Raw genomic sequence first — 21,415 nt, forward strand, 5'->3', positions numbered from 1 at the left:
GTAGCATCTAGAGACATAAAATGCAAAGAAATAAAAACTAGTCTAGAAAGGAAAAAACAATCACTCTGATGAACTTAGCATGTTAGCCATGTTATAAAGTACCAATCTTTAAGATGACCTCATTCAGCTCTACAACAGAATTTCCAGGTTTCTTCTTAAAACGTTCTTCTGCGGTCTCCTCCAAGGAACAGACTAGGGGAGCACCGGTAAATACAGAAGCACTTACTCTTTCTGCCGAGGGTCACTAATGAGGTGGCCTATCCTCTCAGTACCCAGATTACTTATGCTGGACTCCTGAAAAGGCAAAGAAGATAAACAAGCATTAAGTATGATCTGTCACCAAACTCACGCTTTCCCACGATTATACCAGCAACCCCAAAGCACATGTCAGATATCAATCTTAAAATCCAACAGCAACTAGACAGCTTTTTGCGGAACTCTACTGCAAAAGTATTGCATGTTATTCTAGACTTAGTTTTCTTTAGTGCTCAGAAAAAGTCTTTTTTATAAAACTGTGTATAGCATTTTAATATACCTCCTGGACTTATTAAAAAGTGGCAAAATAGAAAGAGTTTTTTTAAAAATCCAACAGCAGCTAATTTTTAACAGGCCAGCACACCAAGATTCCTAGAGTCATTCACGTATAGCCTCAACAGCCTTCATAATGTGACATTTACGGAGTCCTCACTAGGAACACCTAAGCATCTACTGACTAAATGTATACACGTCAAAAGATTTTTGTAACTTACAAAAGTTGTCACCCTGTATTTTGTCTGTTAAACATCATCTCCTAAAGTAAACATACAAGTTTGTATAAACTGGTTCATAAATTAGCGGTCCTCAAGATTGTAATACAAAATCATACCCATAACACAAGCAATTCAGAAACTAATCTCAAAAAAACTGGAAAATGGCAGAAGGCACTCACCCTTCATTTAACTTGAGTACATTTACAGTGAATATCTATCACAGAACTTGGGCAAGCGTATTGACAGTACATGAGCAAGAGTTACACGCATATGAGGACGTGTTAAGATGAAAGAGCATAAGTCACGGGCATGAATGTCAAAAATGTCAAGCCTGTTACTCAAACACATTTGTTTCTGGGCAAACACTGTTATCTGTATTCATCTGTGTGTGGATTAGCCTAAATATGAGGGTACACATTTCAGCAGAACTGGCTACAGAAAAATTAACTTGGAGGTCAGATTTTGGGTGGGTGTGGAGCTAAATGAAAAGGCTTCTCATTCTTCCTATTTTTCACTCCTTACACCTACGCCTCTTGGTCACAGACACAGCCATGGTAATGGGGCCAAGAGAAAAGATAGGTGAAAAATGAGCTATTTGTTACAGCAGAAAAATTATTAACTTAAAGTGCCGTAATGTTTAAATTTACAGTTTATTACTGTGTAAATTACAAGCAGTACTTTGCGTAATTAGCAGCTCACTGGCAGGGAGCTGTGAATGAAACTCATTATTTATGATTACAATTTAGAAAAAGAGGAGAGAGATAGGGGAGGGAGAAGAAGGGGGGCAGAACAGTGACCTCTGCTAGAAATGACAAATATCCCTTTAAGGTGATGAAGATGAATTAACCAAGTAAATATTATCCTATTCATTTGAAATCATTACAGACACATCCAACAGGCTCTACTTTCCTTACAGGCAAGCTAAAGGGGGTCCTCCAGTTTGAAATTATTTACTTCCATGGGCGTGGAAGGCTCTTATTTTATAAGAGCTGAAACAAAATAAGGTAGGTGTTAGGGAGAACACTATGTGTCAAGCCTAACCAATCAAGAAAAAAAGTCAAACCATTGCTCTCTTCCCCACTCCCAACATCCTGGGGCCTCCCTCCACTCCATGTATTCCTACCTGCTAGCTGTCCTGTTAGAATAAGCTCCCACAATAGCAAATGCAGCACTGTGTTGCCTATAAAATGAGTAATCCAAAAGAAAAGGTATTCTTCCAATAATCAAATATTTTTCTAATTAGAGATATGAAATAGAATTTAAAGGCAGATAAAAATATGAATTCATCTGAAAATAAACAGACTCATTTCTTTTGCAGAAAACAGTCCTCTGATTAACCTATATAAACAGCAGCTTCCTTAAGGGAGGAAGACTGTAGCTCTGATCACTACCTACCTGGTTGGGCATAGGGCCTGCCACACTCAGGCACTCTAGACACTTACTGAATGAACAAACATATTAATGCTCTAAAAATGCCTCTCCCACCCTTATTCTTTCTCCACCACAATCTTCTCTGACTGGTATTCAGCCTCAGCCTTATTTTCAATCTCAAAGCCAGAGTGAAAAATAATTAATTAAATTTAAATTTAAAATGATAAAAGAGAAGTAGCCCTGGGTTCAATTCTCTGTGTTTTGCCACTTCTACCTGGATAACATCAGACATTCCGTAACACCTTTGAACCCATTTTCCTCATTCTTTAAAGAAAATATCACCTTTTTAACAAGAGTTTTGGGAGGAATAAATGAACCGAGTGCCTAGCAGAGCTCTGGCAAAGGGAGAACTGAGTAAATGGTAGACAGTCCTCCCTTATGGCCAAGGAGGGACTTTCGGAATCTGGTAACAGGTCTTGCTTCCCTTTTTTTTTTTTTAATGAATTAGAATAAAAGACCAAAGTTAGAACAAAAGCAGCATTCGTGAATTCAAGAGGAGTCATAAAGAAGCCAAGAGCATTTCAACTTCTACAATAATAATATAATCAAAAGAGGAGAAGGGACAGAGAGCGGGCCTCTGGGTTTACAGACCACCACCACTGCCACGACAGTGTTTGCTTTGTCAGAACTTCTGTACGAATCAAGCTTCATTTTTCATGTATGTATCCACTCATGTCCTATATAATGTTCACTCCTGTGAACGTGCAAAATACATCTGGTTTAATTAACCCCAGGGAGTTCTTCGGCACCTTTGATTACCAATAGGATACAAATCTCTTGGGGAATATATTATCCTCCCAGTGAGCCCAGGAAACAGTGAGAGCTATCACCTTCCCCACAAGCCTTCTTCGCCCTTTTCTGAGGCATCGAGCTGCAGCTCCAGGCAGACGATTAAAGCGAGCGTGGTACCCTAAATAAAAAAGAAGACAGACCTCAGTAACTGAATGCACAGGATTCATTAGCAGTGATATGCTTTTAGTACACAAAGGCCTTCCACCTGGGATCTTACTAGACTGACCCTTAAACTAGTATCATTAGGCTATCTGCCAAGGATTCACTATTCCTTTGTCTTTGTCACCAGTGGTATGATCTTAGGCATGTCATTTACCTGCGACCTAGGCATCCTTGTTTATAAAAAGGGAACAATCATTTGCTCAGTCCTCTTTTACAGGACTTCAAGACTCCATGAAACAGCACATGGAAGGTACTTTATAAACTGAAAACACTACACAAACATAAGGTATTATCAACAATTTCTAATTACAAATTAAATGTTAGCTATCATCTCAAAAACATTCTAACTCAGGGGCTTCCCTGGTGGCTCAGTGGTAAAAGAAATCGCTCGCCGGTGCAGGAGACACGGGTTCAATCCCTGGTCCAGGAAGATCCCGTGGGCTGCAAAGCAACTGAGCCTGTGTGTCACAACTATTGAACCTGAGCTCGAGAGCCCACCATCTGCAAATCCTGAGCCCGCATGCCGCAACAACTGAGGCTGACGTGCCCTAAAGCCCATGTTCTGCAACAAGACAACAGAGAAGCCACAGCAAGGAGAAGCCTGTGCGCCACAATGAAGAGCAGCCCTTGCTCACCACAGCTAGAGAAAAACCCGCACAGCAGGGAAGACCCAGGGCAGCCAAAAAAATAAACAAACAAAAGTATTGAAAAAAATTCTTTTAAAGACATTCTAATTCATGAAACAGGTTTTAAAAAATAGCATGTATAATATACTCCCATTTTTCTAATTGCTGTATACGTTCTATACACAGAACAGACTACTGGCAGAATCCACATGAAAATATTATCAGTGACTCTGGGTGTGGGATTACAGGCCATTTAAAGTTTCTTCTTTCTAGTCTAGCTTATTTGTATGTGCTTTAAGTGGTCCATAAAGAACTTTTAGAAATGGTCACTGATGTGTTTATGAAAACTATTAAGGTACCAAATGATGTGCCTCGGCCAGGCATCCTTACCAAGAACCAACTGCTTTGAGAAGGCGTTTCAATCACCCAAATTCATAACGAAACACTGCAGAAGAATTCACAACTCTCAGTGCAATGCTGCACCAACAAATGCTCAACATACACCTGGAAACTGGATGATTTTTGGTTTCTGGGGATCTTTTCATCATAAATTTATAGAGCTAAAAGAAACCTCTGAAACAACACTGTTCAATGTCACGATATTCTAAGTCATCACTCTGATGCCCCAAGGGAATGAAGTGACTGCCAGTCACAGAGCTAGGAAGACAGTACCAGAGAGTATTCCCACATTTCCTTCCCCTGTCCTAGGCTCCACCCACTCCACTTTGTTACATCATCATCAGTGGGAAAGCACAGGGAAAGGATACACATTTGTGTTAAAGCCCATAATAACAGAATTACTAACATAAAAAAAATTTTTTAGTATTTTAAAATCATCCATTTAAAATAATGTCATTACGCCTGTTGTTGTTATGAATGTTGTTACTGAAATCTGTTCTCTTCCAAGATTCACTATCTCAGGCTTCCACTGGGCACTCAGGAGCCCATCGGTTTCACAGGATAAGCAGCAGTGACACACTGCTAGGCTTCCTAGATCTGGCACAGATGGCAACAGCAAGCCGAAGGAATACCCTGCTAATATAAATTCTGAGAGTCTCCGTGGATTGATTCAGCTAAGAATGGAGAGAACCTCAAGCTTTGAGACTGACCGTTGAACCTTCTGGACAACTCCCTGGCCTAGTTCTAAAATTCAGACAGTCAATGCATGCTTACAGGCATGAGTAGGCTGGCCATGGGTGGACTCCCCCCAGAGAGAACATAAAAGTATGAAATGTGTTTTGGTCTCCTCAGAACTCACCTCTTTGAGCTGGTCGAGAAGGTAAAAGGAATGTGGAATCAGAAAGTTTATCCAGTCCAGAATCCATTCTCTCTACCTCGGAGCAGTGGTCAGGAGCCCACTTGGGCAGCAGATTAGGGACAGTGAATCCTGGGACGCATTCTCCTTCATAGAACCAATCACTCTGCTCATCGTCCCCTAAAGGAAAGAGATTCTGTCATAAGCTTGAATTTTTAATGTGCTCTGAGAGAAGCCAAATGGGAAGATGATGTCTCAGTGCTATTGGTTTGATTATATTTTTCAAAACAAAGTCGAAGTACAAAAAAAAAAATTGTTTGCTACTTCTTGATCCATATTATGACAAAAACCAGGACATCAAACTAGTTCCACATAAATGTCACAGTGAAACACACTGGGAAGCTTTTGATAGTAAAAACTAAAAAAGTTACCGCTTACTAAGTCCTGTCCACCTACCAGAACCCATGTTAAAAAAACCTGTAAATTTGTTATCTCTTCCAAACATTACACTAACTTCAACTTATCAATTAGACAACTAAAGCCCAGAAAAATCAAGATAGAGTTAGTAATGGTGAAGCCACGGTACGAATCCAAAGCCTGAATAACTCCAAAGCCTTTAACATAAAAATGAACTGCCTCTCATGTACTATTCTAAGGGGCATAAATGAACTTGGAGGTTAAAAACCCACAAATTATTTCTCAATTCGAAACTGGCTACTTCTGCAGGATTTCTTACTGTTATTTCTTGTAATAGGTGAATAAAGAATGTATATTCTTACCTTGTTTCTTCCTTGATACCTCATTAATTGGACAGAAAATCATCTTGACAGTAGCAACCCAAGCTACCAGAAAAAAAAACACTAACCACAAAGACAATATAACCCCCCCCCCCAAGGCCTATCGAGAAGTTACACCATTTGCCCAAGGCCATACTCAATTACTGACAAAGTCAAGACTAGAACCATACAGCCAGACTCTTGGTTCAAACTTCTTTCTACCAGCTACTCCTATGACAGCATCCCAATTTCCAAAAGGGCTTATTCTTGCCCAGTAGGAGTAAGATGGACTTTCTGTCTGCTACCCCTCACCCTTTTCAAAACAGTAAGGATGAAGGAAATTATTACTAGAACATCTAAAGAGTTCACATTGCATTCATTCTCTGATGGGCACTGGATCTCAGGAAGCTGCTCAGACCTGTTAATCATAAGAAGTATCAGATTCATGGATCACTAAGGATAACTCTTAAATCACTGCAGGGATCTTTAAAAGGGAAAAGAAGCCACTAAAGAAGCTGCTCCAAATATTCCTTTATAAAAACACAACATCAACAGCTGTTTTTCAAACAGTGTTTCTCAACCTTTACTGTGTTCCTGAAGGATGGGGAAGGGCTACCGGAACACAGACTGCTAGGCTGCACTGCCCAAACTTCTGATTCTGGCCTAAACAGGACCAAGAATGCACATTTCTAACAAGTTCCCTGGTGATGCTAAACTGGTCTGGAGACCACATTTGGAGAACCATTACCAGGGGAGTCAGGGACAGAGAACCTCTTCCAGGGAGGCAAGGAGGTACCAGGAGGCAGGATGGCAAGGGAGTTGAAATTTCAAGCCCTCAGCGCATGCTTCATTGTCTCATCACATTTCACTTACAAAACGCAGATTCAATGTCAAAAAAAAAAAAAGAATGAATAAAAGATAGGCATCAGAATTAACAATGATTAGTTTCACTCCAAGTCAATACAGTCCTTCCTATTCATAAGCATTCCTTGGGCCCTTTATTAATTAGTATATTTACCTAGATCATAATTTTCTAATAACAAATGGCAGACTATAAGGGAATTTTTTTGTTTGTTTTGGTTCTCAAGCATTCACTCCAGATTTTTGATAATACAAAAAGGGACTCACTGAACTGGAAGGGCCCTTGTGACATCATTTAGACCAGTAGTCTTCAACCCTGGTTCACTAGGATTGCCTGATGCAGGAGCTCCTCAAAAGAAGGCTGCCAGAGAATACGGGAGAGGCTGAGCGGGTCAGGCTCTGACCTGCTGCTCCTCTAGGAGCTTGCTTTAACCAGAGTGAGTTTAGTTGTTTTATAATTTGAGGTTCTGTGTACAATTTTGTTCCAGGAAGAGAAAGGAGAGGGCCCCCCTTATCTGTGTTCCCCAATAATTATTAAGAGCTTATTATTTGCCAGATAATGTGTTACGACTATGGTAGGGAAAACAAAACAAAACAAAACAAAACTCCTGCCTCTGAAAAGCTTCCATGGAAAAGGCATGCATCTGTTAACAATAAATACAGTTAGTGAAGAAAGCAGTAAGTTCAAGGAAAGAAAAAGAGTTAAGGGTTCTCTAGGAGATGATGTGTACCCTGATTATATGAAAATCCCTTTAGGAGACATGTACATTTAAATGGGGTATTTGAGACTTCAGTGATTATTTACAAAAAAATGTAGACAATATTAAGAGAAGCCAAAGGGATGTTGAAGCATCCCAGAGCCAGGAGAGCAGTGAGTCTTTACCATTCCTAGACCTGAAGAAGCAAGGGGAATGAATGGTTACCAGAACATAGAGAACTGTGGTTACAGGAGAGGGATCCAAAAAGGAGCAGTAGCCTTCAGCAGAAGAACACAAACAGGAGCAACCAGGAGAAAGGGAATCAGGGACGGTTCTAATCCAACGCGGTACCCTGTGTTATTGTTTCCATCTCTTCACTGCCTCCTTGTAACAGAATGATACAATCACACTCTTTGTTTGGCCCTTTGTCCTGGGATTCCACAGAGCCTACCCCTTGAGGAAGAGCACACTTTTTCATCCCACAGACATGGGGCTTAGTCATCCGACTGGCTTCGGGTAGAACATTAGCAGATGTGATTCAAGCAAAAGCTTTAAATATTCATATATGATCTGGCTTGGTCACTTGGCATTCACATCCTCTGCCCTGAGAGGTCCGTATAACGCAGAGCCATTGCTCCTTTAGCCTAGGTCCCAGAATAAGAAAAAAATGAGTAGATACAAACCTAACTTGAAGCTTGGAAACAGGCTGAGCCCAGGCAAGAGCAGCTGAACCACAGCCAAGCCCCAGCCCCATAGCAAGAAATGAATGTACTGGATTAACCACAAAGTTTGTTCGGGTTTTCCTATAGCACCTTACAGGAAAACCTGAACAGACTGTTTGGCCAACCCAACAATAAACCACTGAAACCTAGGGGCTGCTAAACAGTACTATCATAATAAAAACTTGACTGATACAACCAATCTCATTCACCTCCCCCAAACACACACACTTCCACTGTTGCCTCCTAAACAGCCAAACCCAACCAGAAGTTGAGAGCAAAAAAATCCACGGATGTAGTCCATAAATATGCCCCAGAGGAGCAAAATGAGGACAGTCTTGGAGGATGACCAGCCATTCAAGGAAAGGTAAAGACGAGATTTAAGGCAGAGAGACCAACATAAGGAAAGACACAGAAGCAGGAAGAAACATACCTTTGTGCTGAGAACTCTAAGCATCTAAATATCACCAGAATGTGTGAAGTTGACGCAGAGACAAAGGGAAAGGCTGGGGCTATAAAATATTCTATGACCTTCCATAATATACCAAGGATTTCTTGTCATTGGAAGGTTTTCCAAAGGCCCAAAACAATCTATTGTTGTAACTCCACACTTTCTTACACCCCTGTATACACATCATAACCTTTGAAAAATGCATTATGACACTATAGTAGAAGCAAAGAAAAAGAGCAAATACTAATATTAGTAATTCTGAATGTATGCTCCAGTTCATTCATGAAAAGACAACCAAACTTTCCTGGTATGAGATAAGAGAATCAAAGCCCTAGCTACAGACTATGCAGGAGTCTATACGCACAGTTTCTAATGACACCTTGCTCCCTCAGAGCCAGAAAGGGATAGGAATGCACGCATAATGGCCTCCATTCGAGTGGGAAGCTCAACAACTCCACTTGTACCCACAACTCTGAGGCATGGGGTGAGACACCTCCCCATGGTCTCGTTCCAAAATTAGGATTTGGAAACTAAGTCTCACAGTCCTGGGATCGCTTCAGTTACTCTGAGCCAATCTGGATCACCCTAGACATACAGCCACCGTGCTCTGGCCTTCAATCACTCAACCCTCGGAGAAAAATCACTGGATTTCAGAAGGGACTTGAGAGATTTACAAATCGCTCACTTAGATTAAGAAAACCACAGTCTATCCTTTATAAAATTACATTCTCAAACCAGTCAATCCTAAAGGAAATCAACCCGGAATATTCATTGGAAGAATTAATGCTGAAGCTGGGCCACCTGATACGAAGAGTCAATTCATTGGAAAAGACTCTGATGCTGGGAAAGATTGAAGGCAAAAAGGAGAAGGGAGCAGCAAAGGATGAGATGGTTAGATGTCATCACCGACTCAATGGACATGAATTTGGGCAAACTCCGGGAGACTGAAGACAGGGAAGCCTGGCATGCTGCAGTCCATGGGGTCGCAAAGAGTCGGACGCGACTGAACTGAACTAGCAATAAAAGGGAACAAATTACTCATAAATGAAAATATCACAGACAAATTTTACATACTTTAGGTGAGGAGAAGAAACCAAACATAAAGAAATGAATATTCTGTAATTCCATTTATGAAGTTCTCCAACTGGCAAAACTAATCTAAAGTGGAAAATAAAATCAGAACATTAATTACCAGGGCAGGGAATGACAAAGAAGGGACACAAAAGAAACCCCTGGATAGATAGCAATGTTCTATATTATGAGTTGGGAGGTTACAAGACCTCATTTGTTTGTCAAAATCATATAGCTAAGATATGCACATTTCAATTTATATAAATTATAACTCAAAAAAATGATAAAAATAATAAATGGAATGTGGGGTAGAGTGTAGGTGGAAACAAATGAAATAATGGCAGAAAGTTGATAAGTGTTGAAAATGACTGGCTCATGAGGTTCATTATTCTATTTTGACACCCCTGGATCAATGATCCTCAAATTTGAACTACCTGTATAAAAAAAAAAAAAATCACCACAGGTACTTAGGGAAAATGCAGACTCCAGGGGCTAACTCCAGACCAATCTGAGGAGCTCAGGAACTTGCAGTTTTAACAGTTCCCCACATGGTTTTTGTGCCCTAAGGTTTGAGAACCACTTTCACAGACAACCATCACACGCGCAGTAAGGCACTCCTAGAACCATCCGAATCCTCCCAGAAGCGCTGAACCAAGGTCCCAAAGCTAGGATCACGACTACCTTGCCGGCCTTCATCGTTGGTAAAGAGCCCCGTGTCACTGCTGCTACACACACTGCTGGTTTCGCTGAAAAAGAGAGTAAAACACAAGAGAACACATCAGGTCCAGTCAGCACGAAGCTGTCCGTTCACCTGCTGGCTTTCAAGCTGAACGATTCCAAGTTTCCCTCATTTCACTCTAACTCATTGACCAATCAGAAATATAAATTTCACAATTAAGTACAGGGGTAAATTCACTTTCCTCAAACAAAAGAAACGGAAGAAAGGAGAACTGTAAAACTTTTACTTATAAAGTACTTTCAAGAGATCGCAAGTCACTTTGTTAATTTACCAAGAAGAAGTTATTTACTAGACGTTCATGGAAGTAAATTTCAACCTGCTTTGGTATATTAAACAACACAAATTTATCAATCAAATTTATTTTTAAATATCACAACTATCAGTTTCAAATGAAGCCATGCAACTTAAAAGGTATCCAGCATGTTTCAAGTTTTCCCATTAACAAAACAGCAAACAAAAATCCAGAAAAAAAAAATCAGTAGGACAAAAATTTTATTTTCTAAATTTAATGTCTCTTGATATCAAGTGGATACAACAAAATTCACTTTAAAAATAAGGTTAAAATGAAAATGTAAAAACAAATCCCATTTGAATTCACCAAAATAAAAACTTTGGCTCCACAGAATGCTGTCCAAGTCAGCTTCATGCTGAGCTACTTCCAACAACTGAGTCTGCAACTTCAGATGCTGCGTTTCTCCCACCTAATCATCAAATTCGATTTATCTGGCGTAAGAAAAATTTCTCTATTCTTTACAATACTAGCCATTTCCTTGATGGGATGTTTCCTTCCAAGCTAGTCAAGTTCATTCACGTGCTCTAGAAGACAGAAGCAGCATCCTCACCCTGCTGCATAAAGAACACGCTTGGCAAAATCCCAGTCTTCACTTCTGGATCCAAACTCTGAAAATATTTTGTATTTTGCAACATTTTCAAATGTCTTGCCAATATTAAATCCTAAAAATGTCAATTAAATTTTGTAGCAGTGTTTCCTCACTTAAGCTTGTCTCTGGGTAACAGATCCAAGAAATCTGTTGCAGTAAGAGCCGATAAAACATACCTGATTTCTTTAAAGCTTCTTCCATTTTCCTCTGCACTTATAAATGGGAACATTCTCAGGTGTCATTATGAGAAATGTCTCGCAAAACTTAAGCACCACTGGGTTCTGATGGATTTAGAATCTTCAAAGAGCTCTGCAGTTAAATCCAGAAGACATCCTCATGGGGTACTGCATTCTTCCTACTTCTGAGTTTAAGGAACGGTGCCTGCTCACTTTATGGTGCTGTTTTTGTTTTCAGCAAGTTCCTGAGAGTATTAGTGGTATACTCTAACTCCACTGAGTCCTACTACACATTCTCTCGTCAACTACTTTATTACTATCATCTTACCTCAAAGGTAAACCATATTTTATTTATTTTTTAGCTCCTCTAGATGTTAAGGAAGGCTTAAAAAGCACATCAGATCATAAAACAAACATGCTACTCCACCACTGTGTTATATGCATTCTTGGTTAGCATATCACTGAGATGTAAGGGTCATCAAACAATGACCTGTCAAATACTTCTGTATAGGTTGTGAGCTAAGAATGGTTTTTATAGTTTTAAATCACCAGGTAGAAGGGAAGATCAAAAGGAGACTATTTTGTGACATAGAGACATGACACAAAATTCAGATTTCAGTGTCCATAAATAAAGTCTTATTGGAACAAAATGTTCCAGTACAGTTTTGCTCATTTGTTGACTTACAGATTCTGGCTTCTTTCACACTGCAACTGCAGAGTGGAGGAACTGCAACAGAGAACATATATTACCCACGAAGCCCCCAGATACTTGTTAGCTGGCTTTCTACAGAGGAAATTTGCTGTTTCCTGCTCTATGAGTGTTACAGGTTCTACCCTGCAATGTCTATGGGCTCTCTATTTGAATATTTCCAATTAAGAAATTAAAACTATGGCCTTATTACAAAGTCTATGGATTCTGCCCCCATTCATTTCCAGCCACCTGTAAGCACTACAAGATACGTTTCTTTCTTCCTTTTTTGCATGGATTCCATTATGTCCTCAGACTCTAAAAAAGGGAGTGATCTGCTGGATCCAGGAAGGTATGGGTAACCTAAAACCTTCCTGTCTCTGTATATTTACTATTTCTGTCAACAGTATTTAAAGAGACTCACTGCTCTTGAAAGAGCTTGAACTAAACTCGTCTGTAAGTTTTCTATATATAGTTAATTAGAGTAACAGCAATGATGTCATAGAAATATCACCAAGATTTTAAGACTGTGTTCAAGGGAGATATGTATTTTCTTCATTGAGAAAATAATGTGTGCCTTACAGAACACTTATTACATAAAAGTATCATCATTCCACCAATATCTGGAAATGACTATTTCACCTGATAGCATCTGCTAATTCTATATATGTCTCCAGAAGAACCTGCATTGTGAAAATCTAACTACATGTAAAAAAACTGTTGGCATAATTTACTGAGGACAAAAAAGGGAACTTCATGCATTATTTGCACATAAACACTATGATACAGCATACAAAAATGTAGGGCTAGCTATGAAATAGAAGCAAATTTTTCCTTTTCCAATTTATAGGCTAAAGTCCTATGGCCTTCATTCACTTCTGAATCAGAGATTACCATTAAAAAGAATCAGAGTGGTAGGATTTTAATAATGATTCAGTCAACTGTAAAATGTTAATTCAGCTAATTAAACAGAATGTTTAATATTCTGTTAAAAAATAAGCGCCTATCTTCCAATAAAAACAACTGTCTTTTAGCACCTTTATAGATCACAAGGTCAAAAAGTTCAAAGATGGTAGACTACTACACATTTTTCCTATTACAAAATCGCGAAAAGAGTTTGTACCTTTTTTTGCTATGGGCAATTTTACTAGGCAAGGAAAGTAGCTCTGTTCCTCATTTTTATAAGAAAAAAAGAAAATGAGATACTACCTCTGGTATCCACTTCACTATAGTTCTCTGAAGCTTAGTCAGGAAGATAGAAACTCAGCCTTGATTAATCATCAGAAAAACTAACAAGACAAAGCCCACAAAGATGGCAGGTAGTGAAAATCTTGTCTCTTCCTAAAATGACAGCAACTCCTAGAGGCACCACGCCTCCTGCCTTTGCCTGGGGAGCTGTTCTGTACTCCTTGTCTCACATGATTCTAATCTACAGAGAGTTTGCATGTGAATATTTCAAAAATATTTTGGGACAGAAATGTATCAATCCTACAATACATTATTCAAAAATATTCTAAATTGGGGCAATAAAAATTCTCTAACAGGAAAAAGAGGAGGAAGGATTTTCCCCCACTATTTCCCCTAAATTGTCACTCATTCACTTAGTAAGCATTTAAGTTTGACTTTATACCAGGCCCTGCTATAACCGGCACTAAAACTAACAAGGAAGCAGGCCAACCACAATTTAAATGCATGTATTTTATTAAAAAACAAAAAACAAAAAAAAACCTTAGCCTAGTCTATGGAAGAAGAGTGTGAAAACACAGAAAGAAGAGTGCTTTCCAATGAAGAAAATTCTCCAATGAGGGGTAAGTGCAAGCTGAGAATTTAACCTTATAATACTGAGGAAATCACCCCATATTAGAAGCCAGAAAGTATCTCAAAAATATTCATCTGTGAGTAAAAATAGTATCAATACCTCATACTTCTCTGGTTTTCACTGAAAAAAAAAAAAAGTCCCATAATTCGGCAGCATAGACGCTATTTAAAATAAGCCCCCATCCCAAAAAATTAAAGCCTAGATTTTTGGACAACCAATTAATTGTACTAATATTACCTACTTTTTATAATATTGTTAGAAAAACAACTGAACCATATCCAACTGAAATAACATAAATGTAAAGAAAGTCAACCTAACCAGCAGTTCCAAAGGCTTTCCTCTCTCAACATTTTATTATGAAGACGTACAAGCAAACAAAAAAACTGAAAGAAGTTACCACTCACACTCTATCACCTAGGTATTGCAATTAACATTTTGGTTTTTTTGTCTTGTCACACGTCTGTCCTCCTAACCTTACCCAATCATCTTGGTAATTCAAGGCACTCTGGGTAAACCAGATGGCTGGGCATGGCATCCATTTTCAGAGGGGTAGATTATTATAGGAATCAAGCCTAATAAAATACTATTGATCTTTCTCATCCACTTAAATAATTAATTCCAGGGTAGAGTTAGCTAAACATTGCAAATTTTGGTACAAATTTTTAAATGCTTTCATCTGAACTGCTCTTCTTTCCAAGTTCTGAAAATGAATTGCCTGTCCTTTTCAGGAACAATTTTTTAAAGTATGGTTTTCAAATGAGGAAAAACTCTCCATTTTTAAATCACAATATTTTTATTCTATAGAAGAAATCAATGTTTTGGTCTTACTGAGTTTTCTAATTTGAAAGTCGTGCTTGTTGGTAAAAGCAGAGTCAATGAAGTAAAAAAAACTCCATCTCAGTACCAGAAACATCGAGAGCAGTGGTTCTCAACTGGAGGTAATTTTGTCCCCTTTCTCCTATCTTCCTGCCCCACCCCAGCCCTTGGGGTCACTTGGCAATACCTGGGAAAAGCTTTTTTGTCAGGACTTGGAGGCAGGTAGAGGGAGCTGGTATTCTATTGGCATTCAGCAGGCAGAGGCCAGGGATGCCACTAGCATCCTACAGTGCACAACACACCCCTTACAAGAGAGGATCATCTGGGCCAAAACTGCTGGCAGCATCGCAGCTGAGCACCCTCATCTAGAGTGATGAATAAAGTGGAGGGATGGAGGGGGCGGGACATCACAGTTAGGAGGGAAACCACTTCCGAGGAGGGGCAGAGGTCAACATCCTATAGAAGAAACAACATCATTCTGCTGCCAGGACTGGGTCAGGGCCTCAAACAGCCTGAGGTCTAGCAGATCCCACCATGAGCAGGTAGCTGGACCTTCAGGCTAACTGGTCTGAAGAACTGAAACTCCTCACGAGTTGTACAGGGCCCCCTTCCCGGGTTAGCCCAGACAGAAAGAATAGCCTACAGCCATGGAAGAGAGAGATCCAGGCTGGGAAAGGAAATATCTCGCTCACCTCAATGTCCCCAGTGCCTAATACAGCACCTGACACACAACAGGCATTCAGTAAATGCTGCGCAAATGAAATGAACTCATTCAAATCAGCTCTGCTGCCTCCCCTTGAATGGCTTTTGTGTCATGTCACGGCACCTCTCTAATCCTATTTCCATGCATGTTAAAATGTGGATGGACTGTTCTAAGGATGTGATATGAGGATGTATCACGTACGTTATCGTGCATGGAGTCTAGGATGGATCTGTGGAGTCTAGAGCTATTATACAAAGGCAAAGGATGAAAGACTCAAAGGCTTCTAGGGTGATAATTTTTGTATGTTTCCCAATAATATTATTTTAGAGGCTAATAGCAGTAGTAATTTCCTCACTGGTATTCTTATTAAACTAGTCATCTAAATTCAATGGGACTCTCAATTATACCTCAATCTAAAAATTCTGTAGGACTCAAATCTATTTTCACTTTGAATGGAAAATTAATATGTGACCTATGAAACCTAGTATTTTTCCCACACTGGGTTTTACCCGAGATGGAGACACTGCTCTCAGCAGACGTCTTGTCCCAAGACGGGGTTTGGCACTTGAATTATTAGGGAAACTATTAATACAGAAAGCTACTATTCTGTATGACTTAGGGAACTCAGACCAGGGCTCTGTAACAACCTAGAGGGGTGGGCTGGGGAGGGACGCAGTAGAGAGGTTCAAGAGGGAGGGGACATAAACACCTATGGCTGATTCATGTTGATGTTTGGCAGAAATCAATACAATATTGTAAAGTGATTATCCTTCAACTAAAAATTTAAAAAATTTAATTATAAAAAAAGGCTACTATTACTTATTGATACCAACAACATCATTTACTGTGTTCTACTACAGACCCAACAAAGTACTGCTTTATATTCATTATTTCATTTCTTTTACCCTAAAAGTCTATGAGATAACTATGTCAACCTCGTATTACAGATGAAGGAATGTGGCTTAGAAAGATTGAGCAACTTGTCCCACACTGCACAACAAGCATTAGAACCAGGGTAGTCTATCTCCACAGCCCAGCCACTCGCTGAATGGCCACTAAAACACAGGTGATGTAGAGCCATCTCATTCACTGAAAGTCAATTCAGGTCTATTCGGAACATAATCATGAATTTCAGCACTGCTCATTTTCACTTACCTGAAAATGCAAACAGACTGACTGAACCAGGGAGAGAGCTTACTCTTTGCTTTCTGCTACTTAGAACATTCAGATACAGCTGAAATTCTAGCTGTATTTTGATGACTACAGTTTAAAGTTAAAAATGCATCATACGTGCTGAATAGCATGAAAATGAATTACAATCTCACTTCAGAAAAGATCCTCTCTCCCTTCATGCTACATCTTAAAATTTAAAACATAAACAACCATTTTCAGTATACTAAAAATATAACAGTGTATTCTCAGGAATCTACATCTTGCTTGCCTTTATAGTTCCTGAATGTCCTTTCTTTGAAATCAAAGTAAAAACATTCTCTTAGTAAGTTCTGGGGAAATATTACTCTGAGAATATTATTCCTGAATTTAGCTTCACGCTAAGGAACGAAAAATTTTCAGAAGACCAGTAGCCTGTGGCAACCAGACTCCCGTGTGACTCCTGATGATGCCAGCCTTCTGGTATTCACACCCTGGCTGGCCTGTGTAACCAGCAGCACAGGCAGATGTGACGGCATGTCATGTCTGAGATCTGGGTGCTTAAGGGACAGGCTGCTCTCCCCCTCTCTCCTGCTCTCTCTCTCTCCTCCTTCTCTGTCAGACCACCTGCTCTACGGGAGGCCAACGACCATTTCTCAAGGATGCTAACAGCCCTGTAAGAGGGGCCCATGAAAAGGAACTGAGACTCTCAATCCAGCAGGCTATTAGGAAATGAGATCTACCAACAGCCCTGTGAGCGAGCACTGAAGTGGATTCCTCAGCCCCAGCTGGCCCTTGAGACGACGAGAGCCCTTACTGACAGAGAGACTGCAGGAGAGAGACTCTGACAAAGAATCACACAGCTAAGCTGCTCCTAGACTCCTGACTTCAGGAACTGAACTTGAAGCTAATTTTTATAAAGCTACTAAGTTTTAGGGCAACTTTTTCTGTAGCAATAAATACAGCATCTTTATGAATTCTCCTTGCTTTCTAGCCCTATGAGAAGCTTCTAGCTTTGAGAAGTCAAATCTCTGAATTCCCACAACTAAGAGCTTGTTCTCTGACCTGCGCTGTTTAGTCACTCAGTTGTGATCCCATGGACTGGAGCCCTCCAGGTTCCTCTGCCCATGGGGACTCTCCAGGCAAGAACACTGCAATGGATTGACACACCCTCCTCCACGGGCTCTTCCTAACCCAGGGATCAAACCCAGGTCTCCTGCATTGCAGGTGGATTCTTTACCCTCTGACCCATCAGAGAAGCCTCTGACCTGAGAGCTTACTAATTCTATCATATTCCTGACAACAGAAATCTAAATTTAGACCTGAATGGGAGTATTTTATGCCTGTCACCATTACAGCAAGGAGGTAAAGAGTGAGAGCTATCAGTTATACTCAAAAGTTGTATCAGTAACTTTACCATCTCGGTTCCTCACCCATTTAAGATTATTAACCAAGTAGCTTAAGTGTAAGATGCATCTTTTATAACTAACTTTAAAAGAAATAAGCAGGATGGAATTAATGGCTTACAGTATCATGCTAAAAAATAACGGGCTTCATTTTAATTTTTATTAAATAATAATAAATACATTAAAAAAAATTTTAATTGTCTTAGAATTGGCTCAGATGGTAAAGCGTCTGCCTACAATACGGGAGACCCGCGTTCGATCCCTGGGTGGGGAAGATCCTCTGGAGAAGGAAAAGGCAACCCACTCCAGTACTCTTGCCTGGAAAATCCCATGGATGGAGGAGCGTGGTAGGCTACAGCTCATGGGGTTGCAAAGAGTCGGACACGACTGGCAACTTCACTTTCACTTTCACTTAGAATTTACTAAAACAGAAAGGTCACTCCTAGACCTATCACCTGAAACACCCTGGATTTCTTTTCCTTTTTCCTAAACTGAAGTGGTATATTTGTAATCATATGTAATCAGAGTTCTGATTATGGAAGCACTCAGGACTGAGGGACAGGTTTTTCAGAGAATCTCCCACCAACTGCAAAATTATTCCCACAGTAAGTTATGAGAATGTGTAATGAAGGAAGTTATTTTTTCAGTTTCTTCAGATGGCACCAAGAAAGAAGGCAGCAACCTCTCCAGTTCCACAGGTCAGTTAACGACCACTGCAATCACGTATACTTCGTGAAGATCATGATCTCTCTCAGGATTTTGCTACTGAGCTATGGCAGTGACTTAGAACCCCCTCCTTTTAAGGCTTAGTTAACAGATTCATCATCAACAAGACGAGATACCTTTTCAGGGTAAGTTTTTAAAGAGCATGTATTTTGAGACTTGAATACCTGACAATCTCTTTCTGGTGTCTTCCCACTATCTTAGCTATACATAAAATTCAGGGTAGGGAGGGGAGAGGAGGAGGGGAGCAACCTTTCCCCCTCAAAATTCTACAGGCAAGTGTATTAGCCCCTGGCGTATCATACTCTAGGGATGGACACCAACCTTATTTTCATCCCTTTAAAGATTTTCTTTGTAACTGTTCCACTCCCACCACCGATGCAGAATGCAAAAATGTTGCTAGGATATGACTAGGTAGAGGTCTCTCTTCATTAGCTTTCCCTTTTAATCTATACGCTTAATTGTTCAACCCAGGAACATGTCCTCTCTTCAGTTAGATTTTTAAAATCATTCTTCTACCCCAATGGTTTGGTTTCTTCCTTGGGAGTATTCACCTACCTGCAGACTGGGCCTCCATTCCTGTGCTCCAGATCTATCACCTTCTCTCTCATTTTTATCTCCTCTGTGCATTTTGGGAGGGCTCAAAGTTTTCCACATCATCAACTCAATTTTCTGCAGAATGAATTGTCCTTCATTTTAACATTACATTTCAAATCTCCCTACACTCTTTCCTCCCACACTTCTGGGTTGTCAAACAGCTATCTTTCTGTCCTTATGACTTACTGCTCCTGTTTCAAAGCGATTATACTTTCTTGCATCCTTATGAAGATTTTCTAAAATGTTCTTCTGGTTTTCACTGGCTGTCATTTTCAAAGATGTGTTCTTCCTCTGAACACTCAGGAGGGTGTGCCCTTCCCCTTATTCTGCAGAACTTGCTCAAAAGCCTCTTGCTGAGAATTGGTTTACCTACAATTTGGTATCTGCCAATAGAAGGGGTAGCTAAATTACTCCTGGTCCCATTCTCTACTCCCTTGGATACAGGTAACACACTCTTTTCACATCTATGACAAGCCAGGAAGATAGGCAGAGCCCCTGGCCTAATTCACCCATAGATTTTTATCTCATACAGCCATGTGGGAGATTGAGATGAGATCTTCTTCTGATCTTCACTGCCTGATTCTGACCCCATTCCAGGAGTCTGCAACAAATGAAGGTATATAAAATACTACAGTCTCCAGAATGGACTACTACTGCTGCTGCTGCTGCTAAGTCGCCTCAGTCGTGTCTGACTCTGTGCGACCCCATAGACAGCAGCCCACCAGGCTCCCCGATCCCTGGGATTCTCCAGGCAAGAATACTGGAGTGGGCTGCCATTTCCTTCTCCAATGCATGAAAGTGAAAAGTGAAAGTGAAGTTGCTCAGTCATATCTGACTCTTAGAGACCCCATGGACTGCAGCCCACCAGGCTCCTCTGTCCATGGGATTTTCCAGGCAAGAGCACTGGAGTGGGGTGCCTTTGCCTTCTCCTAGGAGTGCTTTTTCCTTCTCTGTCTACGCCAACAGTAAACTACTCTTGGACTCTTACTTCCCAGGACTCAATATGCTATCACTGCCTCCTACTCCCAAACATATATACACACAGAAAACACTATGATTCCCTATCTGAGTACATTCTGGGAGTTACAACCTCCAGACAGAAAATCAAGGATACTGACTGGCAGGTTAAGGGTGCAACAACACCCTGGCTAAAACTACAGCTGGCCAACTTCCTGACTGAACCGGAGCCTGCCTCTTTGAACCACCGGCAGACTACAGGGAGAGAATGCAGGGCCTCACTACCAACAGTCAGGGCGGGCTCAGCACAGTGGCGGGCTTCCTATTGCTCTCTCCAGAGCAGGTCTACCAGCCTTGGAGTTTGACAAAATCTTGGCAATAAGTCAGCTTTAAGTCCTGGTCTCTGGCAATGTGACTTTGCAATGTTTCACAGCTTCGTAAATATTTTAGGGGGTGGCTGAGGTTACTTACCAGATGCTTTTTAAGGTGTGAAGTCACAATGATGTGAAGGGGACTGTGACAAAACAATTACAGAACCTCAGTGTTACAAGGGACCCTACAGATCATTCAGCTCAGCCTCTCCAACTCTACAGTTCAGTAAGTGGTCCTCAGGCCCAGGCTTCAAGTGATCTACCTGGTAAAACAACTCAATTTTTATGGAGATTTAATTTTCAGAATGCTCTATTTCATACTGAGGCAACACTTCACACTCTGCACTTCCTATCTATGGATTCTAGTTTCCTCCTCTAGAGTCACAGAATAATCATAACATTTAAGAGACAGATCTTCAAATCCAATAATGTAACATTAACTCCACCTCCCAAGTTGTTTTTTTTTTTCCAGTTATTCCTTAGCATATAATAGCAGAGCTTTGAATAAATCTATCTAAGCACGCTGTGCCAGCTATACAATACTCTCAAATGTGATGGTACAACCACAACAATGGTAAATATCTTCTTGGTCAGCATCCCTATTTACAGAATAGAAAACAGAACATCCTCAACCTACCACATATAGTTTTTTCCACAGCTCCAGTAAACCCCTGATTAATGACCTCCACTTGCAAAGGAGGCTACTTACCTTAACCATGAAATAATGAATGCTATTGATCCAACAAGCTACTGCTATAGAGTGTTATTGATCACCCAATCTTTGGTTAAAATGGTCCTC

The 21,415-nt window shown here is 40.3% G+C and overlaps 1 protein-coding gene across 6 annotated transcripts in view; it reads right to left on the reverse strand.

Annotated features, from left to right (window-relative positions):
• GPATCH2L (G-patch domain containing 2 like) overlaps positions 1 to 21,415 on the reverse strand; it is a 59,770-nt gene that overhangs the window by 31,418 nt on the left and 6,937 nt on the right. For all 6 annotated transcript variants that reach the window (XR_001918640.1, XM_018053931.1, XM_018053933.1 and 3 more), the window contains exons 3-6: positions 10,273 to 10,337; positions 5,019 to 5,195; positions 3,011 to 3,090; positions 227 to 294 (exon numbers count right to left, since the gene is read on the reverse strand). Coding sequence is in view for 5 of the 6 variants with exons in the window: in XM_018053931.1 (XP_017909420.1) it covers positions 227 to 294; positions 3,011 to 3,090; positions 5,019 to 5,195; positions 10,273 to 10,337 (390 nt within the window). In the remaining variant the exon portion in view is untranslated. The remainder of the gene's footprint in view (positions 1 to 226; positions 295 to 3,010; positions 3,091 to 5,018; positions 5,196 to 10,272; positions 10,338 to 21,415) is intronic.

Source organism: Capra hircus, chromosome 10 (assembly GCF_001704415.2).
Source record: "Capra hircus breed San Clemente chromosome 10, ASM170441v1, whole genome shotgun sequence".
In the NCBI taxonomy this organism is placed as follows: domain Eukaryota; kingdom Metazoa; phylum Chordata; class Mammalia; order Artiodactyla; family Bovidae; genus Capra; species Capra hircus.